This window comes from Aedes albopictus, chromosome 3 (genome assembly GCF_035046485.1).
Source record: "Aedes albopictus strain Foshan chromosome 3, AalbF5, whole genome shotgun sequence".
In the NCBI taxonomy this organism is placed as follows: Eukaryota; Metazoa; Arthropoda; class Insecta; order Diptera; family Culicidae; genus Aedes; species Aedes albopictus.
The window spans coordinates 192,195,841-192,223,576 of record NC_085138.1 but is presented as its reverse complement, the minus strand read 5'-3'; the positions used below and the strand labels follow the sequence as shown (position 1 = coordinate 192,223,576).

The 27,736-nt window shown below is 41.3% G+C and overlaps 1 protein-coding gene across 2 annotated transcripts; it reads left to right on the top strand.

Annotated features, from left to right (window-relative positions):
* Positions 1 to 879: 879 nt before the first annotated feature.
* On the top strand, positions 880 to 27,733 carry LOC109429098 (uncharacterized). Of its 2 annotated transcripts, none has more exons than XM_029863146.2 (5): positions 880 to 1,471; positions 3,025 to 3,694; positions 3,795 to 4,139; positions 10,015 to 10,316; positions 19,030 to 19,194. In XM_029863146.2, exons 1-5 carry the CDS (start codon positions 1,390 to 1,392, stop codon positions 19,149 to 19,151), a joined length of 1,521 nt encoding a protein of 506 aa, XP_029719006.1. In that variant the 5' UTR covers positions 880 to 1,389; the 3' UTR covers positions 19,152 to 19,194. The 2 variants fall into 2 exon arrangements, with proteins under 2 accessions (XP_029719006.1, XP_029719005.1); XM_029863145.2 differs by lacking the exon at positions 19,030 to 19,194 and adding an exon at positions 27,500 to 27,733 and having other exon boundaries at positions 883 to 1,471.
* Positions 27,734 to 27,736: the final 3 nt, after the last annotated feature.

The window sequence follows — 27,736 nt, the reverse complement described above, 5'->3', positions numbered from 1 at the left end:
TCACGTCACCAGAATGTCGGACAGCAACTCGACTAAAATGGTTCTCGAGAGTCATCCGACCGGAACAAGACGACGTAGAGCGCTGCAAGCTAGGTGGGTCGACCAAGGGGAGGATGATCTGCGGACTGGAGACAAACAGCCATGGACCGAGTGGAATGGAGACGACTACTATGTACAGCAGAGGCCACCCCGGTCTTAGCCTGATCGCTGCTGCTGCCACTGCTGCTTCCTCTACAGCGTTAAGTGATTTGTGGCTGGCGCCTAAGAGCACATCTATCATTGTTACCTGGCAGATAATCTGGAAATGTCCAGGACAGCCGCCGTAGAGCAAACCAAACAAGTTTGTATTGAATTATCTTAATGCGGGATACATTGCATGGTTGGGGCCCAAATCGAACTCCATATTCCAGACCACTACAGACCAGAAAGCCATTGAGGTACTTCAACGCATAAATGCCATTTAACAGCACGCAACCAAGCATTGAATTTGACTAAGCAATTGCTGGGGAAATGTGCGTCTTTAATTTTATCTTTCTGTGGCTTCAATAACTACGGAAGAACCCATAGAACACTAAGCTGAAAGCAGACTTTGTACCAGTGAGGACGTTACGCCACGAAGAAGAAGGCTATACATCGCCAAATTTCTGCCGTAATGCGAAACACATGAAATGCCTGCACACAATCTTTTCCCAGCGAGACAAACATGTTACATCAATGTCTTTAACTGGTGCGGAAAACTTATCACATCTCCCAAGGTCATCTTAGTTGACTCTGAAGTTGGTTTCGCTTTCCGCCTTAACCTGAGAGCACAAACTATCCGCAACCAAGCGTCGCCCGCACCAGGCCAGGCCCTCCGCTTTTCGCCATGTGACAACATCAACATGTAGGTTTCACGACGCCACCACCGCTTCTGAATTTGTAGGTATCAATGTTGGGTTGGAAAATAAAAGCGCAGGTCTTTAGCTTAGTGGAAGGTCCCAGAGAGGAAGGTATGCACAAGGAAGAAAAATCACAGTAAGGCGTAGGTATAGTACCCGCATGGTTACAGAGTTGGTGAAAATTGAGAAAATGCAGGAGAGTCATAGAGAGATTTCGCATTCACAACAAGAGATCATGCTGCTGGTGGTGATCGTTGGCGGTTTGGCGCGCGTTGGAGTTGCACATGCTTGGCGCTAAAACGTGTTCACAGTATGTCGGTGGACATTCGCGGCGTCGGTTGCTTATCGGGATTAGTTGGAGGCAGTGCATTTTCGGAAAACCTTAGGTTTCAGAGTGATTGGATGTAGTGATTGCCACAATGAAATTAGTTCTAGCGATTCTTTACAGTCAATCGTAATTACTCTTGACGTTTGTTGTGGTAAAAATTTAAAAAGAAGTGAGCTGTACATAATGTACTTAATTGGCGGAACTAAAGTAATGTTCCTGGGAGTTCTGATTGGTTTTCTTCATATTGCGGTTGCAAAACGTGTTGGTAGGTTTTGTAGTATGACGAATGAATTTATATGTTAAAGAGATGTTAAGAAATATGTTAAGCAATTGACTTAGTAGTACTATTTGTATTCTTTTCCTAAGAAACCCTCAAATTTTAGAGGTTTATGTGATATGTTGAAAGAATACAGATCACATTAGCATTTCTTTCTTTCTCTGACGACCGCAACCGTTGTTGTCATTATTTTACTTCAAAAATTTCGATTCCTCGAAAGGTTGCCTTAAGAATGGTCAGCTTAAGCTGTGCAAAATAAACAGTGAGTGTGTGTGCGTCTAGTTTGGGAAGATTCTTTGCAGGAAGTGCATTGTTTGACACGGATAGTAAACAGCGACTGAATTCGGTTACGATCGACGAATATCATTGTTGCTGATGTGCCAGTGAATACTGGTCACCTTAACCAATGTTTAATTGTTTAATTCAAGCTATGCTCTGCCCAAGCAACAATGACAGCTGCATAACAGCTTATTCAACCAAAAATTTCAAAATCAAGCTTATGAGCGGCTTATTCGTCTGTTATACAGTCATAATGTTTGTTAGGTGATTGATTTGGTAGAATGTGTAACAAGGGAGAACGGTTCCCTTAGGGTAAAAGCTCCCTTAGCGGAGGTAGTACCAATAGTGGTGGTAGCGGAAATTTAGCACTATTTCGACCAAAAAGTTTGCAAATGACATTTTTAATAGATGCATCATACCTAATTAATGACATTAATTCAGTTTCGTGTTCAGGATTAGTCGAAAACCCCATTTTAAACAATTATTTTCCTTATTTTTTTTGCTCCTTTGCACCTATAGTGATTGTAGTGTTCCTATAGTGGTGGGTCCCTTAAGAATTCAATAGGATGCGCCACTGTAGGAACCAATGTTAAATTTTACCACCACAATAGGAACCGTTGTGTACCTATAGTTGGTGCAAGTGATTTATTAGAAAAAAAAACCTAAATAAACAATGTTTTTTACATTTTTCCTAGCAAATTTAAAAGAAAAACTACCGATTAACGTATTAAGACTTTTTTTTTGTGGTTTTATCAACTTTATTCAAATATTTTACTGCAAGGAGCTACTAATAGCACCACTATTGGTACATTTACCCTAGTTGCGTGCAATGTAAATCGTATTCATTATTATCAAAAATTTCTGCGAGTTTTGATTGTTAAGCAAATTATAGTGGTTAAGTTTTCAACTTCCTTACCTTGGTACATTGGCAGACCTTTACTCCAGCGCCGTAGATATTGTAAAGCACCACCTTCGTTGATCTTGGGTGATGTCGCTCCAGTTTCCTCAAAAGTTTAGAGTCCTATTTCCTAGGTCCTCTTCAACCACGTGCGGTCATCGCAATTGGTCTCATCGACCTCTACCTGGTTCCTTGTTGAATATTGTTCTTTCAAGCTATATCTGAAATCCTGTCATAATTTTACCTGAGTAGGATGATAATGACTCAGATAAGAAGTAGATCTGTCCATTTTTCTGAAAAAAAATCATGCTCACATTCAATTACGAAAATATTTAAAACTATTCGTTTCTGATATGCTCAACAGATCGTTCATCAAAAAGGACCCGATCGCATTTATCAGTGGATAGTTATGATCGTGAATTGGCAGTCTTGCGCATGAAAGATCGAATCAGGAAAGTGCTCAACGTTCAGAATGAAAACGAAACTGTAAGTGAACACGTTTTATCAGTGTTCAACGTCGAAAACATCAATCCAACGTACGTGTTTCTTTTGCCAAACGGTGAGAAGAATGGGATTCGTAAGTTAATCTATCAGAAAAGTGACTTCTTAGAAGCAGAATATCCCAACGTTACGTCGCTCAATAAATTCAAACGAAGCTTGAACTCCTCGTACAGTGTGATAAGTGAAGTGGATTATCCGGATGTAAATTTGAAATCATTTGCCAAAAGTGTTGACAACGAAGACGCCGAAGACACGATGCTGGAAATTGTGGCGGATAACATTAGAACGGAGCGAAATTTTATTAAATTTATGGATGACCTGAATGAGGATTTGGAAAACGAATTGAAACGGCAATCACTGAAGTTTACCCTCAAATCGCAGAGCAGCTTATCAGTGAAGAAATCAAATCTATTCACACCATATACTTATGTGAATACACAAACGGTTGGATGGGACGATTTGGGTTTGGAAGGATGGAGTGGAGGTCTGAGGGAAGTGCATGGTCATCGATATGAGCACCCAGTGATAGAAAGGTAAGTCTTGGATGTTCGTGTTTATAAGATTTGATTATAAATATCCTGTAATGTTTACTCATGTTTAATTAATTATCAATTCTGTTTTACAATCTTCGAGACCTAAACCAGAAGAAATCCACCATGAGCCCGCTGTAAGTATAGATGCCAGTTTCAATCCATTGAAGTTCCTTAAGGCACCTGCCCATACAAATGCAGTCCAGCCAAATGTCTTAGTCAACAGCTCAATGAACACTGCGATTCCAACGAAGAGCAAAAACCCAGGACTGATTCTCAGTCCTGAATTGGAGCAAAAACTGGAAGAAATATATAACAGAACAAAGACGATACCGGGCAAGCCTCCCCGGTGGCCAATTACCAACAGTCGTGATGCACACCGAGATGAAGACGTGTTCATAGCTCGTGCCAACAATCCATTCGGACACTCCACTAAATGGCGTTGGAGGTAATTGTGACTACTTCTTATTTGTGTTAATTGTTATGGGCAAAAATGATCCGAATTTAATACCGGGTGTTTTTTTTTAATTCATACGTTAGGAGCAGGGCCGGATCTAAGGGGGGGGCAGGGCCCCGGGCCCCCACATTTTAAGGGGCCCCATAAAAACCAATTTTGGTTCAAATACTGCTCAAAAACAAAGAAAAACTGTATTGCTCATCGCATTTGTACCTCCAAGAGGCCTTCACAACCGCTCGGGCCCCGTTCCCCCACAATCCTTGATCCGGGCCTGGTTAGGAGATATTTTAAAAGATCAACTGAATCACATTTGTTAAATAACTTCATTAAACCTGTATAAGCAAGCAGAACCCTTGATAAATTTAAATGGAAATTCAAGTTGCTTAGAGGATATGAGCGAGTTTCTAGGAAATTGATAATCAATGATTAAATTCCCGTCGAAGCACGCCAAGTGATTTACGCACTTAAAATTTCAATTACAAGTTGTTCAGCGAACTTGCCCTCTGATGTCTACATGGGCGTCGATTTCCACCAAGCTTTAGCCAAAAACATGCTAAAAAACTGCAGAATTTTAATTTTTGTATCCAGCGGTGGTTTGCAATACATTCTGCGTGAAAAGGGTTTAAAATAAATAGAAAAATACACTTAAAAATTGAATGTTGAACGTTGAACAATAGAAATCATTGTACAAATAACAATACAAAAACAATAGGTTGAAATGTAGTTAACCGTAGATTGAATTGTAAAGGAGAATTTACAATGAATTGTATACGACTAGAGGATTTTTTTTTGTAGTATTGTACTTTTTTACAACGGCGCGTGTCCTGTTTTTGCTAAATCATACAGTTTGTTGTGAATAAATTGTACTACTGATACGTGAAATATACCGTACATTGTAGGCACTATAGACAAATTTACCGTGCTATATAGGGTGAATCGCTAATTATTGCTCACCTAAAAACTCGCCAATTGTTGCACTTCTCATAAGAAATGCATGGAATTGCAACAATTGGCAAGTTTCTAAGGTGTACAATAGTTGGCGATTTACCCTAATGTTCCATGAGCACTTTCACAGTTATTAACTGAAAGCTCACTTGTGTTAAGAAAATTTCCTGGACCGACCGGGAATCGATCCCGTCACCCTCAGTATGATCATTCTGTATTCCCACGCCTTTACAATTGTGGCTCAGCTCAAGCTTAGTATGTACATATCTTTCCCCAGAATGACACTTGATTCGATGTGCCTCAATACCGACCATATTTCCCTTTAATCTGCAGGCCTAAAAAAAGTAAAAAGTCATTAAACTTTTCGTGTGCAAAACCGGCTAACTTGCTGGCTAATCCTACCGGTTTGACCAACATAATTGGGTTATAATTTGCCCCCTCGATGGCCCGAGGAGACGATACGACACAAACCAGATATGGGGGCCGGGCAGATATGTACGTAGCCAGAGCCATATAGATGTGAAAATTTGTGCCGCACGTGAAGCGCCAAGATTTAAAACCTAAACTTCCGTTTCTTACGATTGCATAATCGGAGCGGTGAAACAAGTATAAATGGTATAAATAAAATGACTAAACTGCACAAACGTGTAGGCAAAAGTGCTACAACGCGTGTCGCTCTCGTGTCTGGGGAAATATGAGCACCATAAGAAGCACTGATGGTGAGCGATCGTAGTTGCGCTTCGCGCTTTAATCTCAAGTACCCGCACCCGGCTGGAGACCGTCGCGTCGCATCATCCACAGAGGAGGTGCACCATGGGAGAGCAAGGGTAGTATAATTGAGATACTACATAGGTTCATCGTGGGTTTCCAACTTGTTTTAAATTATCACAAATGTAAATAAAACAAAAACATTCCTCGTACTTAATTCAGTAGAACATAAAATAGCTATAAATTTAACGAACGAAACTAAAATCAAAGACCTTATAAGTAAACAAAGCCAAAAACCAGGCTTAGGGCACGGTAAAGGCTGGGTATGTTGCGCAATGCAGATCGCATTGTGATCCATTAGCCTCTGCCCAGCAACTCCTATCCCTACCTTCGCGTGGTACCGGCTGCGAAATATGTATGAGCAACCTTAGGGAAGATCGGGTAACCAACCTCGGTGGGAACTTCGGTTGTAGTCTGATAGGGAGGGAGGTTGGTCATTTGCTTCTGCAAACCTGAACGTCTGTTCTTCAGGAGGAACGGCTCACAACAGCACCTAATCCCCATCTTAGGGGTGGCTGATCAACATCCGAGTGACAGGGAAGCTCAACTGTCCACAATGGTCCTCCGGAAAGTAGGGGGTTGGTGTCAGGCCCTACGAGCCAGCCGTAAAAATCTATTGTAACGGAAAATCAACAACAGAATAATACGATCCGAGACCAACGGCAACGACCCCAGCGAACAAAAAGGACTGAAACTACCGATCTCTCAACTTCATTGAGAGCACCCGCATACTCGCCTATCTATTGAAGAACCGCGGGTTCGGCATCGTTGCGCTGCAGGAGGTGTGTAGGATAGAATCCATGGTGCGAAAGTTTAGAGGAAATCATACCATCTACCAGAGCTGCAGCAACACACGCGAGCTGGGAACAGCTTTCATCCTGATGGATAATATGCAGAGGCGCGTGATCGGTTGGTCGCCGATCGACGAAAGAATGTGCAGGTTGAGGATCAAAGGCCGATTCTTCAACTTCAGCATAATAAACGCTCAAAACTCTCCGTCATCAACAATGTACGGTACCGGCGACCGCCACGGTACAACCTAGAGCGACTAAAACAACCGGATGTCGCCTTGGCATACGCGCAGAATCTGGAGGCCGCGTTGCCAGACGAGAGCAAGCTCGATGAGGCCCCTCTACAGGACTGCTGGAGTACAGTGAAAGCAGCCATCAACGACGCAGCCAAGAGCACCATTGGGTACGTGGAACGGAATTGATGGAACGAATGGTTCGACGAAAAGTGCAGAATGGTTTTGAAGGAGAGGAACGCAACGCGGGAGGTAATGCTGCAGCAAGACGTGGAACGTTACAAACACAAGCGAAAACAGCAGATCCGCCTCTTCCGGGAGAAAAAGCGCCGCCTGGAAGAAGCGGAGTGCGAAGAAATGGAACTACTGTGCCGTTCCCAAGAAACACGGAAGTTCTACCACGAAATATGCAGGGATAAGGACGGAGGCCTCTTGACGGACGGACGTGAAGTGATCGAAAGGTGGAAGAAGCATTTCGATCAGCACTTGAATGGCGTAAAGAACGTAGGCACGGCAGACCAGGACAACTGAGGAAACGACGCAGTGCAACGGAGGACGGAAATGAGCCAACTCCCACGCTGAGGGAAGATAAGGATGCCATTCATCAGCTCAAAACCAACAAAGCAGCTGGTAAGTTTAGTATCGCTGCTGAACTCATCAAGATGGGCCCAGAAAAGTTGGCCATCTATCTGCACTGGTTAATTGTCGGGATCTGGGAAACCGAACAGCTACCGGAGGAGTAGAAGGAAGGGGTAAACTGCCCCATTCACTAGAAAGGCGACCGTTTGGAATGTAAGAATCGCAAAGCGATCACTATTTTGAATACTGCCTACACAGTTCTATCCCACACGGTAAAAAATCTACACACTGATATAAACAGATTGGCAATTGAATTCGCACTACTGTCCAAACAGTTTGTTATCATCTAATTATCATTTGAAAAAGAACATCCAATGCCTCTTCAGTTTTACTGGAAGTGCACTTCAATCCATTGTTGACAATGTTTTGATTTCAAAATAAAAAATAAAAAAGTGTACCCCCGCAACACCAAGACTCGATACCAGGACCTTGAGATTCACGGTCTTCAGCTTTACCACTACACTACTTTACATCCACGGTAAAAAATCTGCACTCTGATATAAACAGATTGGCAATTGAATTCGCACTACTGTCCAAACAGTTTGTTATCATCTAATTATCATTTGAAAAAGAACATCCAATGCCTCTTCAATTTTACTGGAAGTGCACTTCAATCCATTGTTGACAATGTTTTGATTTCAAAATAAAAAATAAAAAAGTGTACCCCCGCAACACCAGGACTCGATACCAGGACCTTGAGATTCACGATCTTCAGCTTTACCACTACACTACTTTACATCTGATAATGAGGTGCGAATCGAAGCGAAACACTTTCTACCACCTGTTATCTATATTTACGTTCATGCCCAAAACAGTCATTACCAAATCAACAGCTTTTCGCTTTGGATTGTATTGCTTTGTACATTAGTGCAAATCGAAGTTATTTTCAGTTGATTTCTTCGGTGGGTTTGTTTTGGTTCTCGAATCAAAACTGACAGCATTGCGATTTAAAAGTTGAATAGTTAAGGGATTTTTCCCTTACATCCAGCGTGCAGAATTTTTACCGCATGCGCTTAGAAGGCGTCTTTATTTTCATGAATACTTCCTGAGTGGGACGTATAATATGATAAGCCTGCTTCGCAATACCTATATAGGTTCTATGAGTATACCCACAAGCCACAGTTGTTAGCTGAAAGCCCAAGACCATTTTGCATGTGTATTTTTATTTTTCTATACTCAAGGAAGTAAAGGGAATTTTCATTACGAAAAGTTCCTGGATCAATCGGATATTTGTCACAGAAAGGAAAACTGGAGCTCGATTTGAAAAGGTCGTATGTACATTTGTCGATATAAAATTCGATCAGTTTATTTTAGTTATTGTAGCAATAGGGAAGATATTTTGGAGACTTTTAATGATGGAACGGAAAGCCTGTTTTGTGATGATTCTGCTGTATGTATCAACTTTGTTCAATTTCAACGGTTTTTGCTACAATAAGCGAATCCAACTGATCGAATTTTTAATCGACAAAAGCACATACGACCTTTTCAAATCGAGCTCCAGAAATGTATTAAACTCTATCTACGTATTTACCAAAACACCATGTTATAACAAAAATAGTTAGAAATTGCGAGAAAATCTTTATTTACATTTTCACAAATACCACACATACCTACCCAAAAATACTCATTTACATTTCCACAAATTACATCCCTGTCCCTGTCGAAAGATATAACTACTACATCGTCCTTCGAATACTTCCATATCATCAGGGATTACTCTAATAACTTTATCGTAATTCTAATCCAAATCATAATAATCCGTAATATTATTATTGTCCACCGAAACAGACCGAGATCGTTGCGGTGGAGAACCTCTGTAGCTTTTTTTCACTACCGACAGTGCCATTGAGCCTCTTTAAATCTCTCGGTGAGCACTGCTCACTGAGCAGCAGCGGCAACTCGTTTGGGGATGCGTAAAGAAATGGCAAAGGAAAACAAACCTGATGCCCGCCCGACGCCTAGTTATCTACTGCCCTAGATTTCGTTACACTCTCGACAATGGCAAAAATGTATCCAATTTCAATGGTACGTTTACTAACTGAATTATGCAATCGTATTGTTATCTGCCGGTCGTGCAGTTACAAAAATAGGTGAACAGTTCAAATCTAGACCAACATGTGAAAAGGGCGGAACAACCATTGCACGCCTCAGCTTCTTCCGTCTCTCCTAGGTGTATTTTAATTTATTTATGCAAACTTTTCCCGTTATCAGAAAGAGGGGAGTCTGCTCTACCTGTTACTGCTAAGAGATTTCATGAATAATGGGAAATACGCTCAGGAGGACCTAGAGAAGCAGGAATTCAAAATGGTTGTTACGCCCTTTTCAAATGTTGGTCTACAAATCTGCTTCAAGGAGTAGGCTCGCCGCTTGTAGGCATTTAAGTCGTTTGTATACTAAATTTGCGTGTTACGACGATCATGACTTGTGCCCACACGAGTTATTAAATTATATTGTTTTTCTGACTCGTTTTGGATTTTGTTTTACTTTCAGCAACGAAAGTGAAGAAGTGGAGAAAGACATCGAGGAAGCGAACCAGCAGACACGAGAAGGTCGCTCCAAGCGGGCGGTTTTCAATCTATACTCGATGATAAAGTGTGCAACTGGTTGCGATCCACTCATCTATAAAGGATACGGTTGCTACTGTGGATTCTTGGGATCGGGCCACGTGGTGGACGGAATAGATCGATGCTGCAAAATACATGATAATTGCTACACTACGTCTAAGTGCCCGATGTTCCTGGAGTACTTCGTACCATATCTGTGGAAATGTTACAGGGGACGTCCTTTATGTGGTGAGTAATAATTATACTACGATCTATCTGTTCATATTCATCATTATTTAGAATTAGCTGAGATGTTGATTAAACTAGTTTTGTAAGTAAGTACCGTTCAAACATTACATAAATGAATATTCGCGAAACAAACAAATTGACCAGGTATAATGAATATTTGGTATTGCTTGATGAATTCTCTTGAATTTTAGCTTGGATTGATTCCCTCGTACAAAAATACTATTATATAGGGCACTGCACTCAGAGCCGTAGCGTGCGGCTGGCCAGGTTGGCCCCCGCCAAGGGCGCCAACCTTGGAGGGGCGCCGAAAAGGCATAAAGCTAGAGGCAAACAGAATGAATGTTATTTTTATTTCTCTTTTCAATGTATCTTAGATTGATGATGTGTTTTAACGCTCTTCCGATGTTACCTGGAAATTTATCTACTATGTATTTTATTTTGAGAAACCTAATATGTTTTCGAAATTCTCGTGAAAGTTTCTTTCTAATTTCTTAAACATTGAGAGGGCATTCGTCGCATCCATTCAAATATATTACAGTATTGAAAAAATATGTTAAATGGAAAATTTCAGTTCATATAATTAAGTGTAGAGATAGCAAAAGGTTAATATACACGGTAAAAAAAACAGAAACAAAAAAGGTTCATATAATTGTTGGAAATAACTTTAAGTTTATTCGGGCATAAACGCTTGTAAATGTAGCACAAACCATCAAGTCGTGTTCACTTAAAAAGGTATCAGTGGGTTTTTTATTTCCTTAAAACAAATTAAATATTTTAGAAGTCCCCAATAAAGTTCATAAGGCCTTTCTTCGGAATTTCTTGCTAGGTTTCTATCATAAAACCATTCAAAAATCAGAAATTCACCTATGGGATTCTTTGAAAAATCCTCAAAGAATTTCTCCTGAAATACTTACGCCGTAAGTCTTACGGAACCTTTGAGAAAATCAAATTTAAAATTCGTCTAGAGATTTGGCACGAAATTTCTCGAGCGTTTCTCGCAGACATTTCTCCAGGGAAGCTATCAGGAAGTTATCTTATTTATTAAGAAATTGTTCAAAAGATTCCACCGGATGTTTCTATAAGAATTTTATTAGATTATTTTGCACAAAAAAAATATGAAATTTCTGATGATGTTAACCCTGGGCGAGAATTTTCTGCAGATATTCTTTCAAAAAATCTTTCAAGAGACAATTTCAGGAATTACTACAGAGATTCTAACATAATTTTATTCAATGATTCAGCAGGATTTTTCCAGAGATTTCAACAAAGTCATATGGATTTCTTCCGGATTTCCTCCTGTTATTTCTCCATGTCTATGATTCGTCTAATGCTTACTGAAAAAAATCTTGAAGGGTTTCTTAGAAATATTTTGATTTAACTTTAGAAGAGACCTTTTGTAAAGTTTATGGAAAATACGATTAAAACCAATTGAATAAATCATTGAAAATTTGTTACATAGATTGTTTGAGGATCCCTGAAAATCTTCAAGTGAATAAACACAGAAATTTTGAAATCAAGGGGAATTTCTAACTTAGAAACACCAAATTCCAACTAAAGAAACATAAAAAAAAGTATAAATCATCACCTTTTTAGCAAATTGACAATGTTCAATTGTCGTGGGGCGCCAATCAGGATGCTTGCCAAGGGCGCCATTGGATCACGCTACGGCTCTGACTGCACTGTTTTAATTTTGTATGGGATTTTCACGTTTCTTGGCCTTCTCTCTCTCTCTTCTTGGCGTAACGTCCTCATTGGGACAAAGCCTGCTTCTCAGCTTAGTGTTCTATGAGCACTTCCACAGTTATTAACTGAGAGCTTCCTCTGCCAATGACCATTTTGCATGCGTATATCGTGTGGCAGGCACGAAGATACTCTATGCCCAAGGAAGTCAAGGAAATTTCCTTTACGAAAAGATCCTGGACCGACCGGGAATCGAACCCGTCACCCTCAGCATGGTCATGCTGAATAACCGTGCGTTTACCGCCTCGGCTATATGGGCCCTTGGTTTCTTGGCCTTGTTGTTTACAAAATTTCTGTAAGAGTGAAAGAGAAGGAGAGAATTTCATGCAGTGCCCTATAGTTGGATATACTATTTCATGAACCCATTTCACAATTCAATTATGCCACCATATGCTGTAGGGGTAGGCGGGGCAATATGGACACCCGGGGCAGAATGGACACCCTCAATATTTTGAAATATGCGAACTTTTTTGAACTTTTAATGAATGGAGAATATAGTCCATTTGTCTAAAACGTAGTTTCAGGAAAAAAACATTCGAAATTAAAATTATACGAAAAAGTTGCGTCCTCCGTTTTTTGTGCATGGAAATTACAGGGTGGCCACAGACTCGGGAAATGCGGGAAAAAGTCGGGAATTGAAATCCATCGGGAAATATGCGGGAATAAGTCGGGAATTTTATTCATGATCGGGATTTTTTAAAATGATGTGTAACTCCTCCAGAATGTAAACTCAAACCTAGATTTAGCACTTGATTCACTTAAAATCCAGATTCCTACACAGTTTCAGAAGCTTCACGTAGGAATTTCAAAATCCAAATAATGCAGATGAGAATTTGATTCTGAATTACGAGTGATTTCTTGTTTGATAGGAATTATACGATAACAGGTTTTTATGGTCCGGATGCTCGAGTCAACAATTAGACCTTAAAATTAGGCAAAACATATTTCAAATCATAATGTTTAGAAATGAAGTTTAGAACGACTGAAAAACCCAATCTAAAAAAAACGAAAAAAAAAGTATGTATCGCAAAAATAATTTTGGTAGTTAAATTTTGAATGTTTTTATCAAAAATGCCATAAAATACTCCATCATTTTCTTAGAAAATTTTTAGCTTGCTACTTGGTAGAAATTTTCTAAATGAAAAAGAACATGCCTCTGAAGCAGATTTACTGACACACACATACTTAATTTAGAATGCCGAATCTCGGTTTACAAATGCCGAGATTTTTTTTCTCAAAACCGACTGTTCTAGATTCATTTTAAATCCTACAGAAATTCGATTAAAATTGGACAAATTACTTTTTTTGAATAGATGTACCTATACTCTACGCAAAAATTCCCATCGAAAATTATTCACGAGTTTTCAAATGAGTTCTTCAAAAATGGGATTAGAAATAAAGCTCAGACTATCGAATTTTTCCTGAAATAAAAAAGCCTGAAAAGAGTCTAACAAATTTAGACAGAATTGTCAAATTTTGTTTTTATAGGGTTTGAGAATTTCTGTACAAATTCAGCTAAAAATTGTTTATGAATAGAAAACCTTTTATGACAATCCCCAGATACCTATTTTCAAAATTTGAGAAAAAATCCGCTATCACGCTATGTCCAAAGGGAAATATTATGAAAAGTGAATAGGGTATGTGTTCCATCATTAATCTCACGCTCCCATATTCATCATATTCGAAAACAAGCGATTACGGCACCGATTGATTCTGTTCTTTTTGTTTTCATGGGTGCTCACTTCTAACAAAAAATACGAAAATAAGAAACAAAACAAACAGCGCTTATATCCTTTGTTTTTCGTAGGATGAAAATGGGAGCCACATGCTTAAGAAGGGAACCAATACCCTATATCCTAAATGTTTTTCGCTAGGATCGAAGATTTGGACCTCTAGTATCAGAATCTGTGCGGCTTTTTTTAGCATTAGCATTAGCATTAGCATTAAGCGAGTCGCACAAATTCGTAGGTGGTACAGTCCTAGACCGCTGTTATGAGGGTTGCCTCCTTCCCGTCCGAACCAAAGCACAAGGCTTGGGACTAATCTCTGACTCTTAGACAAGACTGACGCAATCCTCCAATGGTCGAACACTGTCCTGGCCACGTCCTTGCGACTGCTGAGGAAAGGGAAAGGATGGTTAGTTTTGGACACCTATGAAAAATGTAGACAACTCTACGATCTCTCAGGCCTAGGTGTCACTGGAATTTGGGTGTTGTTAGTGGAAGGGTAAACTCCAAAGGATACGCTTGGTTAACGTTCAGGCACACCATTGTTAGACTGCTTCGAATCAGTTGTCTGCCGCCCGATTCATCCTGGTTGTCATCTTGAGAGCCTTTGGTTGAATTACTACATTCTTCGGTTGATAATCTGAAATATAAAATAATATTAACCTTAATCCTGCTGAAATAAAATGTTGATTAGCAATACATTAAAACAAAATAAACTACAAAACACAAACAAGTGCATCAAACTTTGATCTTGGAATATTTATAAATACGGTAAATATCAAGATCAAAATTTGATTTGGTAGACCTTACACCGCAACGCACCATGCCAAGGTGATCTACCCACGTTACGGGTGAAGAATCTGTGCGGCTTTTTTTTAATCGAAAAAAGTCACATCAAGGTCAATTTCATCCTATATAAAAATGTATGGGAAAATACCCAAGATGAAATATTTGAAACCACACATATTCTGAATCTAGAGTTCCAAAAATATGGTTCTAGCGAATAAAGTTTGAGGTACATTCAATTTTCATAATACTTTCCTTTGGACATAGCGTGTGCTTGTGCTCTCATAGCAAAACTCATATTTTTTTTTCTTTTTTGAAAATGATCAATTCCCACTAAACAGGAATTTTGAGACGTTCCAACAGAAATTTATCTGAGTTTTGCTTCTTTTTTTTATCTAAATGTATCTTTAGAAGCCAGTTTCTTTAGAAATTTTTCAAGAGTTTTGACATATAATGCCAGCGAGTCCTTGTAAAAACCTTTAAATATACGAAAGATTTAACTATGTATAAATAGTCTAATGGATTTCGGATAATTGAATATGGTGTATGTATATAAACCTGTTCATATTACAGAATTTGATTTTCTTGTTTGATTTGATTTGATTTGTTAACTCAATTATATTTCTTACCAGCAGAGTATGTAAGAAAATATTGCAAAATTTATTCAGTATTTTTGCAATAAACTTTTTCTTTGTCAGGAACTTCACCAGAAAACAGCCCAATAATTCTGTCCATTCATACTTTCAGAATTCCTGGGATAGCGTAAAAAAACTCTTTTAAAGAATAAAGACAAATCAATCAATCAATCAATCTTTTAAAGAATTCACCAAAGTATATTTTAGTTAGCCGACTAGATTTTTTTGTTGGAACTTCATCAAGCATTTCTTGAAGAGTTCTGGGAATTCCGACACAAATATTTTCAAGTATAGATTTACGTTTAAAGATATCCAGAATAAGAAGCAAATTTAAATCATGTGTTACTTGAAAGTTTCTTTTGATGTTAACGTCTCAAAAATATTATTAACTGTCACAGTATTACAACGACACTGTACATATTTCAGGAAGTTTTACAGATCCACTTAAAAGTTTGGGTTTTTGGATGTTTTACATGCTTTACAAATATATACAGAAAAGTCGGGAAATTTCAAAATCAATGCGGGAAAAAGTCGGGAAAAATGCGGGAATTTCAATTTTGATTTTGTGTGGCCACCCTGAAATTATAATTTTCACACCATCCAAAATAAGATTTAGTGATTAATTTATTGCAGGTCGATTAAAACCTGAGAACACATGCAAGTAGTTTTGCTATATCTACATGCTTAACATGTTTATATTTTCTTCTTTATTATATCCAAAATCAAGTTTGGAAATATCTTCTGCTGCCGGTGCAAAATGGACACTCACCGTTTTGAAAGAAGCGGCAAGAGAAAAATATAACCTAAATCACAAACCAACCAAATTCTTTGATTTCAGTATATTTTCACTATAGTAGACTTAGGGCGGCCCATATAGCCGAGGCGGTAAACGCACGGGTATTCAGCATGACCATGCTGAGGGTGACGAATTCGATTCCCGGTCAGTCCAGGATCTTTTCGTAAAGGAAATTTCCTTGACTTCCTTGGACATAGAGTATATTCGTGCCTGCCACACGATATACACTACATTCTTTTTTTACACGATGTTTTTTTACGCGGTTTTATTTTACACGATTTTTTTACACGATTTTTTCGAAATTACGCGATGTGTTTTTGGAAAGATTCTTCTCTCCTGGTCGCAATTTACTTCCGATGGGGCTCAAATTTCTACCAGAGATCTCTCTTATCATCCTTGATACCCTGTCAAAATTTTAGGATGATCCGATAAAAAAAGTTTTGAAAACTTTTTTTACACGATTTTTTTCACGCGGAACAAAAAATCGCGTAAAAACAGAATTTAGTGTACGCATGCAAAATGGTCATTGGCAGAGGAAGCTCTCAGTTAATAACTGTGGAAGTGCTCATAGAACACCAAGCTGAGAAGCAGGCTTTGTCCCAATGAGGACGTTACGCCAAGAAGAGAGAGAGAGGGTGATACAAATTGGTCAAAAAACGACAGCAGTGGAAAATAGTTGTTCTAGGCACAGCTGTACATGCCGACAAAAACGAAGCTTTATCCAAAACAGCCTGAATTCAAATTAACTGAACAAAAATGAACTACTTCGGCGTATTATTTATCCATAATAGTTGTTTTGTAATGAAATGACTTTATAGGTGTAAATAATGTACGAAATTCGTCAAAGTCTCATGGTGTCCATATTGCCCCATGGGGGTGTCCATTCTGCCCCGTATGCTTGAAGACGGTCATGAAAAACTAACATTTTTCATAACATTTTTTGAAGCGGATAAATCATTTTTCTTCGTGAGCATTCTTATGCAATAGATGCTAAATAGACTTTAAAAGGATACATGTATCAAAAAACTAAACTTTTTTGACATCTTGCCAGGTAAAGTTGGCAAAAACCTTAGGGTGTCCATATTGCCCCGCCTACCCCTAATTTAATTAACTCATTCGAAATTCGTATGAGCATACGGCAGTAGCAAACGCACAGGACTATGGAAAATAATGGACAAGGACATCCTTCCTAGGAAATTTACCAGACTGATGAATTTCGGATGAACTGTCCAGTTCATTCAAATCTCAAAGAGAACTGCGAATGAGTAATGCGGCGAGCCAAGCTCAACAATGCGAATACGATCTTTACAAAATCCGGTCAATTTGTCTGTATTATGGATGACATGGATCTTCTTCTTCTTCTTCTTCTTTATGGCTCTACGTCTCCACTGAGATTTGGCCTGCCTCTCTCCAACTTAGTGTTCTTTGAGCACATCCACAGTTATTAATTGGAGGGCTTTCTTTGCCAGCCATTGCATGAATTAGTATATTGTGAGGCAAGCACAATGATACACTATGCCCAGGGACAGGGATGGTACCATTCATTTGCAAAGAATTACATTCACTTGCTATTATCTCAGTTCAGAAGCATGCTATCGGAAAACACTGTATGGATGAATTTAACCTTGTAGTTTTAGCTGAAAGTTTGCCAAATAACATTGGGGTCGCACACGCATACCAAAGTCGTAAGCGAGCTGTGAAGGCAACTCTCCACGCGGTGAATGTAAATTACATTCACGCCGTGGAGAGTTGCGTTTGCTGCCTTCTGTTGACTAAACCATTGATTCTACGCTAATATATTCTTCTACAAAGTTTCAGGTAAAACAAAAATGAAAAAGTGTTCCATACATTGATTTTTGCTGCGATGTTTCTTAAGCGAGTTAACAGCAAGTGAATGTAAATGATTTTAAATGATTGATCCCATCCTTGACCAGGAAGTCAAGAAAATTTTCCCGACCGGAACGGGAATCGAACCCGCCGTCTCCGGATTGGTGATCCATAGCTTTAACCACTAGGCTAACTGGATGACATGAATATTATCGCTAGATATTTTTTAACAGTGGAAGAATTGTACAACAGCATGAAAAGCGAAAAAGCAAAGATCAGACTGGTAATGAATGGGGCTAGAATAAAGTACATGCTGAAACTGAGCGAGGCAGGACAAGCCTTGACAGCAGTTTTACGATAGTTATCTATAGCGTCTATAGACGGGGATACTTTCCAGGTCAAAAAAGATTCCGCACCAAATGTATCATGTGCGCTAATAAGACCGTTGGTCCTCTTTGTAGGGATGGCATGCTCTTCAGTGTGTATGCAAGTGTGCGTGCTTTTAAGGTGAAACATCAAGAAATCCCATTCCAGTTTTACATACAAACTTTGGAGGCACAAATCTGAAGAACGAAGCATCGAACCAAGCCGCACTTGTTTAACCTTGCAAAAAGAGGCAGTTATTACAAATCGACATCATTTATTTAAAAATTTTCAGAATTGGTGCTCTTGAAAACGTGAGTAGGGGACCAAGTCGGCCATTGTGGCAGCCATGTTTGTATTCTCTGAAGTTTCTCCTTAATATGAAAATTAGCTGCACTGCGCACATTTTTAGTGCAGAATGCCATCCCTGCCTCTTTGGATATGAGATTTAGACCATCCTCGAAGAGGACTTGCGAGTTTTCGAGCGACTAGACCTGAGGACGATTTTCAGCAACGCGCAGGACAACGACGAAGGATAGACCACAATCTCGCTGTACTCTACAGTGAACCCAACATCCTAAAGGTGGCTAAAGCTGGACGGATACGATGGGTACGGTATGTTGCGAGAATGCCGGACAACAATCCTGCAAAGTTGGTATTCGCTAATTTTCTTGTTGGCACGCCATGTTGTAGACGTATATATTATAATCCAAGCAATATTTAAAATTTCTAAAGAAAACAGATTTCTAAGGAGCACGTTCACCCAAGTTCACCCATGACATGAATTCAATTGTTTCAATGCATAAGGTCAAATATAATTACTTGTCCTATCTTTCCAGCTCTTCATCATGGTGAATGGGATGGCTGGAAATACTGTGCCACTCGATTGTGCCTATGTGATCGTTCTTTATCCATGTGCTTCAGCAAACACAGTTGCCCGGGGAAGAAAAGCGTGTGTTAACTGTTTGTTTGCTAAATAACTATAATAAAACAATGGAAATAGATTATTTATTGTATTTTTTGTTTTTAAATTGCATACTTATCGCATATGAACGAAAAATGGATATGCATTGTCAATCGTTATCATGAATGATGATAATCGTTGATGAACTTTTGACATATTCAATTTTCGTAAACTATTGCTAGTCATTTGCAGCCTACCTACCTTACCTTGTTGGCTACAAAGTAACTTTATTCCAACGCCGAGCGTATAGTAGAGCACCATCTTCGTCGGTCTTGGGCGATGTTCCTCCAGTTTCCCCGAGCGTGTAGGGATCGTAGATCTTCTTCAACCGCGTGCAGCCAGCGAGTTCGCGGCCGCCCACGAAACCGCCTACCTCTACCGGGTTCTCTGCTGAATATTGTTTTCGCTATTCTTTCTTCCGACATTCGCACTACGTGACCAGCCCACTGAAGTCTGCCGTATTTTACACGTTTCACAATATTCGCATCTTCGTACACTTGGTACAACTCGTGATTCATGCGTCTGCGCCACACTCCATTTTCTTGTTTCCCACCGAGAATTGTCCGCAGCACTTTGCGCTCAAAAACTCCAAAAGCTTTTCGGTCTACCTCCTTTAACGTCCACGCTTCGTGACCGTAGAGGGCAACCGGAAGAATCAGCGTCTTATACAGAGCGAATTTTGTTTGCGTTTGCAAGTTACGGGACCTAAGCTGGCTACGCAATCTGCAAAAGGCCCTATTCGCAGCTGCAATACGCCTTTTCACTTCACGGGAAACGTCATTGTCACATGTCACAAGTGTTCCAAGATAAACAAATTCTTCAACAACTTCAAACACTTCCCCATCAATCATTACCTCAGCACTAACACCACTAGGCCTGCTTCTGTCTCTACCCGCTATCATGTACTTCGTCTTGGTAGAGTTAATCGTCAAGCCTATCCTCGTTGTCTCTCTCTTCAGAGGAGCATAAGCTTCCTCCACTGCCCTACGATCGAGCCGATGAGATCAATATCGTCCGAAAAACCGAGGAGCATGTGCGACCGTGTGATGATAGAGCCATTCCTCTGCACGCCTGACCTCCTAATCGCTCCTTCGAGTGCAATGTTGAACAAAAAACTTGAAAGAGCATCCTCCTGCTTCAATCCATCCAAGGTCACAAACGACGTAGACACTTCGTCCGCAATCCGAATACTTGATTTTGATCCATCCAGCGTTGCGCGTATCAGCCTAATTAGTTTCGCCGGAAAACCATGTTCTGACATTATCTGCCAAAGCTCATTTCTTTTCACTGAATCGTACGCTGCTTTAAAATCAATGAACAGATGGTGGGTCTGCAAGTCATATTACCGAAATTTATCTAGGATCATCCGCAGGGTAAACATTTGATCCGTCATTGATCGGCCCTCACGAAAACCAGCCTGGTATTCGCCGACGAAGGACTCCTCAAGAGGTCGCAGTCTGTTGAACAGGACACGCGACAGTATCTTATACACCGAATTTAAAAGGGTAACCCCTCTGTAATTGGCACACTCCAGTCTGTGCCCTTTCTTGTAGATTGGGCATATGAGGCCATCCAACCAACTGGTGGGCTATTCTTCATCCTCCCAAATCTTTATAATAATCTGGTGGATTGATTGATGTAGCTGCTCGCTTCCGTGCTTAAGAAGTTCGACCGGGATCTCGTCCTTCCCAGCAGCCTTGCTGTTTTTCAGCTCCTTAAGGGCCTTTTTAACCTCATCCAGTGTTGGTGGTTCCACTGCTTGACTGTCATCCATTATGTTAATCCTGTTCCTGGGTGCTCCTTCGCTGCTACCATACAACAAATCTTCGAAGTGCTCCTTCCACCTGGCTGCCACCATTGTTTTGTCTGTCAGCAAATTTCCTTCCCGGTCATTGCACATAGCGGGCACTGGCGCAGTCTTGTGCCGCGCGCCATTGACAGTTGCATAAAACCTCCGCATATCGTTCCTGTCCATACTTTCCTGCGCTTCAGCAATAACACTCTCTTCGTGTTGCCGTTTTTTCCTGCGGTGGATTCGTTTCTCTTCTGCTTTTGCAACCCTGTACCGCTCCCTGTTCTGCCGGGTACCGGCCACTAGCATTCTACTTCGGGAGACATTCTTTTCGTTCGTCACTCGTTGGCAGTCCTCGTCATACCAACCATTACGTTGGCGTCGCTGAGCGGTACCAATCACCTCTTGCGCTGTTGTTGTCACTGCTTCGTGGATAATTCCCCATAAGCTGTTGACATCTCCAGATCCGTTGGTCTCTCCTATCCTCTCGTCTAGCTTCTGATGGTACTGTGCAGCAACCCCTTTGGCTGACAAGCGCTGGATATTGAAACGCATCGTCCTGTTGTTTCTTGAACTCGTGACGCTGGATAATCGCGCCCGAATTTTTGCGGCTACAAGATAATGATCCGAGTCGATGTTCGGGCCTCTGTAGGACCTCACATCTATGACGTCTGAAAAATGTCGCCCGTCGACCAGCACGTGGTCTATCTGGGAGCAAGTGTCACCACTCGGGTGTCGCCAGGTGTGTTTTCGGATATTCTTACGTGCGAAGTAGGTACTGCTGATTGCCATCCCTCTAGCAGCAGCGAATGTCACAAGGCGCAGACCATTATCGTTGGTAACAGAATGAAGGCTTTCCGTTCCAATGACAGGCCGAAAGAAACTTTCTCTGCCGATCTGCGCATTTGCATCTCCGATGACTATTTTGACATCTTGTTTTGGGCACTCTTCGTAGGCCTTATCAAGGCTCTCATAGAACTCATCCTTCATGTCATCGGGTTTGTCGTTCGTTGGCGCATAGATGCTTATCAGGCTGTAGTTGAAGAACTTGCCCTTCATCCTCAACACACAGATTCGGTCGCTTATCGACCACCACCACCGAATAACCTGCTCCATCTGCTTCCCGATCACTATAAAACCAACTCCGCGTTCTGCCTTATAGCCGCCGCTGTAGTAGATGTGGTACTTGAATGAAGTGTTAGCGATGGGATCCACCGCTCGGAATTCGCGTTCTCCAGTTTTGGGCCAGCGTATCTCCTGGATAGCGGCCACATTAACGCCGACATTCTGCAGTTCACGAGCCAGGAGCCCAACACGTGCGGGTTCATTCAAAGTTCTCACGTTCCAAGATCCGACTTTCAAATCGTTGTCCTTTATTCGTTGCCGGGTCTGTTGCCGTTGAATCAATCCGTTTACTCTACTATTGCTTTTCTGGGTGTTTGAAGGTTTTCAGCAGGCCCAGTGATTGGCGGCATGCACCGTGCGGTGCGAAAAAAGCGTGTGCTTCACACAATCGCAAGTGCTCGTCTCCCGTTTTGCCGAGAGACAAGAGACGTATGAGTGAGAGCTTTCGTAATTGTGCGAGAGACAATCGCAGCACTAGCTCTACGGCGCAGGGAGTAATGCACGGTGCTTGGGACTGCGCTTGTCTCCAAACAAAAAAAAAATCAATTGATATATTTATTGAAGAATTTGTGTTTTCGGCAAAGTTGTTAAGCTTGTCAAGGGTTGACAAGAGATGGGTCGTTTGATTCGAAATTTTTCCAATCGTGCGTAATATCAAGCCAAGTGCCAAGCACGGAGACAAGCACCGAGAGAGTGCATACGACAGAGCGTGAGAGACAGGAGAGCTCCAGCGCGCGGCAAAGTAAGCGAGCAACACACAACCGATTGCGCGTACTCGTCTCCTTCTAGTTTGTTGTGCTGTCTCGTAGCAGAGTGTGCGGCACGCAAAGAGTTTTGAGTCGCACCCTATCCCTGAGGCTACCTTACCGGGGCTGCGCTGCCTACATTGCGTTGAAGGGGCTGCTTTCTTAGGTATAGCTGACGCAATACAGCATTTCATACTCAGCCGCTGGATGCCAGAACAGACGCTGATTGAGCCGCACCTCCTTGGTGAACAGACGCTCGGGACGTACCTCCTCAATCTAGCTGAAGTCAGAAGGACAACAGTGCCCAGGCTGCACTACCAGCTAAGCACACAACTCTTAGCTGGCGGTCTTTGTCATCGTTTGACCCGTGGAAGCATGAGGTAGGAACTTGTGAGGACCAGAGCTATGTTGGACGCTCTCCTTATCGACTCACCGTTTTGCAGTCATTTGCAGCACAGTAACTCAAATCACAGTTATTCACATCACAAAAGTTTTTTTTTTCAATCACAAATTTTCCTACAAATGCATAACATTTGGCAAATCGATCTAACAGTTTATATTATTTTATACCATTGCACATGTGCATGGATCATGCATGATCCAGAACATTTAATAATTTGAACGTGAAGCTAGTTTTCTTCATTTTGCAAAAACTCACCCAGTTGGAACAGCTATTGAATGCTTGGTAAAACTGTTACAACATCAGCTGTCGTTACTGTTCTAAGCAGAACGTAGATATTTTCTGAAACATAATTCGGAGTCCGAAGATCTACTTCACTTACTTACTTTCACTCCTGAGGACCCACGGTGGTGGTGCCGAGTTGAACGATCTCCATCCTGGGCGGTTGCCAGCCATCGCCAGCTCAATTTTCTATCGACTTCCTTTATTTCATTGTTAAGGCTGCGCCGCCACGAGCCTCTGGGTCTGCATCTGCTGCGATGCCCTGTTGAGTTCCAATATAACGCTTATTTGAAGATTTTGTTCCCACCCCTTGGTAGGGTGGGGCCGACCCACCTCCACTTTTGCTCCCGAATTTCTGTCGCTATCGGCTTTTGATGGCATCAACCCCTCCGTAACTTGACAGATGAGCTCAGTTTCGTTTGATGGCATCAACCCCTCCGTAACTTGACAGATGAGCTCAGTTTCGCGTACCTACTTGCAAATCGTAGATGTCGCTACTGTTCGTAAACAACGGGTCCATCCTTCACTGACGCAACAATTTTTGTCCATGCGAAAACATCTTTTTGTTTCGTGGTGAGTGGAAGCCAACAAGAGGCTAGCGTTTCGTATCAAAAGGACGTATTCAACAGAAGCGCAAAAACTAATGTTCATTAAATTGAAATTATTTTGATTTTTCTATTTTATTTGTTGTAAGAATTGTAATAAAAGCACATGTTTGAACGGTCTTCCATATTAATTGGTGACTGCGCATGCTAGACCAAACTCGAAAAAAACATCAACAATGATTATTTTTAACTTCCATTTTGGCTTTGCCACCAGATATGTAGCTGTAAAATATTAGCATAAGTAACCTTATTTATTACTAACTGGTGCTTAATAACCGCACTAGAAGAAAACATGAGTTTCTTATCAATTTTATGAATGCCGACTGTTTTGCCTTTACCCGTTTTATATATATAATTTTCGCTTCTAGTAAACAAAATTCATCATGCCGCATTTAATTTGTATTTATCTACCACAAAAAAGCGGAAACAACAAATTAAGGTTTCTGTTTAATGTTTTAATATTTTTTGTGCGGTTTGTTATTGTCGGTTTTCGTCCCTTTCAAAAGTAGCGCTTGCCGCTTTGAATCTGACAGTACCACCCGGACCAAAATTTTTAGGTACGCTGACGTTGTTCGGCAGCTGTCAAGTAGCTCCCGGGTTGGATGGCATCGACGATGGAGCTCCTCATTGGAGATCCAATTGTGAGGCCACCATGCACGAATTATATACCGCAGGCATCTATTGATGAAGACCTGCAGCCGTTGAGTGTTCTCCGCTGATACACACCAAGCTTCACTGGTGTACAGCAGCACAGATTTCACGTTCGAGTTGAAAATTTTGGTGCGTCGATTAATCTGACTGTTTTCCATACATTTCTTAAACTCGCAGAGGCAGCCCTCACCTTCTTGATCCGTGCACCTATATCGATCTTGGTGCCATCATCGGCCACCATTTGGCTACCAAGATATTGGAAGCTTTTAACCTTCTCCACTGATTGCCCAGCTACCGTTAAGCGCGGGAAAGGTTTACCGTATTCCCATCCAACGATTTGGTCTTGTTGACGTTGATGGTAGGACCTGCCGCCGGGGAGCGGTCGGCAAGATCATCGAGCTTACTCTACATATCAGCCAGTTCCAAGTAATTTAGGTGCTCCATGGTAATGGACTGCCAAAGCAATCCACGATTTGGTTCACGGTCAATCGCACCTACCAGGATCTCGTCGATTACGATGAGGAACAGTAGCGGTGATAGTATACATCATTGCCTCACTCCAGCAACAACCCAGATAGGATCGGACAAGACACCGTTGTGCAGTACTCTTCACGAAAATGCCCTGTACTGTGCTTCAATGAGGCCGATGATTTTCTCAGGGACACCCTAGCACCTGAGGACTCCCCACATGTTTTCGTGATTGAGACGGTCGAAAGCTTTTTCGTAAACAATGAACACCAGGTAGAGAGATTCTTGGAATTCAATCTTCTCCTGCATCTGGTTGAGGATCACTTTGCAGAGGATTTTGAGAACAATGCACAGCAACATGATACCCTGCCAATTATCGCTTACACTCAGGTCACCCTTTTTGGGCACTGTTACTAAGACGCCTTGCATCCAGTCGACCGGAAATGCCGCGGTTCCCCATATGTTGCAGAATAATTGATGCAGCAGTTGTGCAGATACTATGAGGTCAGCTTTGAGCATCTCGGCTGATATGCAATCGACCGCCGGGGTCATGTTCGATTTCATGCTACGGATAGCTGTTTCTATCTTGATTGATGGAGCTTCGGTGTTGACAGGGGTAATGCGTCGAACCCTTGGCGGATCATGCTGTGGTGTTGGTGGCGTGGCCGATACTTGAAAAAGATTTCCAAAGTGCCTTAATCAGCGTTTCAGCTTGTCAGCCGGGTAGGTCAATAGCTGTCCAGATGAGTCTTTCTCATCGTAACACGAATGTCGCCGATATTTACTGCTTTCTCGCCTTTGTCGACTAGGGAGTCTGCCCACGCTCTTTTGTCCCGCCCACATGAGCGCTTCACTTCCTTCTCGAGAGTCGAATAGCGCTGACGGGTTACGGCTTTGGCTCCTCGTGTTTCCGTTCGCACTACCGCTGCTTTAGCGTTCCGTTGCTCCTCTATCTTCCTCCAGGTATCATCTGTGATCCACTGCTTTCTCCGGGTGCGTAGCTCACCCAAATTATTATCGCCGGTGGCGATGAAGGCGTTCTTGATGGCATAAAATTCCATATTCTTCAAGATGTTCTTTTTTTTTTTTTTGAAAAAAATGTGCTCCGGAATTCGTTCATTGGTTACTGAAATATTCTGAACATATTTACATGTTGTGTGATTCATCGGGGTTTCACCACATGCTTTCAACCAAGTGAGTTTTTGGTTCTCGCCCTTGTGAAATACAGTAAAGTAACTTTTATTTCAAACGACATATTTCCTTCTTCTTTTTTTCTGGCCAACTAGCACCGTTCGGCACCGGTTGTGTTTTACGTCGGCTGGGTCTAGGAGCTAAGCCTTAAACTCCGACGCCGTGGGAAGCAGTCACCTTCCGTTCACAGGATGACGAGGTTTCATTAAATGGTTTGGGTCAACTAGTCAACCCTGGAATTGTATTTTATTTGGCAGTTCGCCTTCTAGTGGACAGCCATTTTTGTTGCTTTCGTAGCTTGTTTTTGTCATGGAAAATTAATCTTAATCAGGTACCCCAATTCGGATTTCATTTCTAGAGCTCATAGGGTATCGCGCCACTTGGGCGGTGGCTTCTATATTCGTCTGTTTTCCACTATAACTCAGTCAATTTTGAACCAATTGACTTGAAATGTTGCACACGGGTAGATACTATACCCATCTCACCACATTCCAAAAGTTGTGCCAATTGGTTCAAATTTGACTGAGTTATTTATAGTGGAAAACAGACGAATATAGAAGCCACCGCCCAAGTGGCGCGATTCCCTACCTTGATTTCGGTGTCAGTGAAAGATACAGCTTCCGCTCGATAACTGGGCTTTGTCGACAGTCCAGTAAGCGAGCGCCGCTCGATAACTGGACTGACCTTCCGGAGCCGGAGGCTATTGTTATATTTTGTTTTGTTTATCGATTTGTAAAATGTGAGGTTATATCTCACTTATTTTTGACAGATTACTGCTTTTTAACTGAACTTTGCCCCAGTTATCGAGCGCCCAGTTAAAAAGCAGTCCAGTTAAACAGCAGTCAGTTATCGAGCGGATGCTGTATATGTTTGGGATGCTTCAGAACGCGACTCGAGTCCGACCTGAAGATGGAAAGCAAAACCAAACCTGTTCAATTTACAAAATGATGATGATTCATTCTTAGGTTAACCATACTGCCTCGTGTTACCCTACACGTAACAAAATGTAATTTAAAAAAATGGGCCTGCTGGTTTCGAACGGCATACAAAAAATTAGCTAATGCTATTTTTGTTTTTATTTCCAGCTATCGACCATGGCGAATGGAACGGGCCGAATGCCTGTGCTTCGCGATTGTGCCACTGCGATCTCTCGTTATCCAAATGCCTGCGACGTTACCATTGCCCTAGGAAGCGAAACGTTTGTACAACTTCACCACTGCGACTGCTCCAGAACTTGATTATGGTGTTCTGAACATCAAACCTCCCGAGCAAAGAGATAAGTATCACCAAATACTCCTTTGGATGCCTTTGTCATCACTCCT

Bases quoted from the DNA above. Each gene is read 5' to 3' on its own strand.
- LOC109429098 (XM_029863145.2), top strand. From the start codon at position 1,390: ATGTACTTAATTGGCGGAACTAAAGTAATGTTCCTGGGAGTTCTGATT. The intron at 3,695-3,794 runs GTAAGTCTTGGA...ACAATCTTCGAG, and splicing joins GAGCACCCAGTGATAGAAAG to ACCTAAACCAGAAGAAATCC. The intron at 10,317-27,499 runs GTGAGTAATAAT...TTTTATTTCCAG, and splicing joins CAGGGGACGTCCTTTATGTG to CTATCGACCATGGCGAATGG.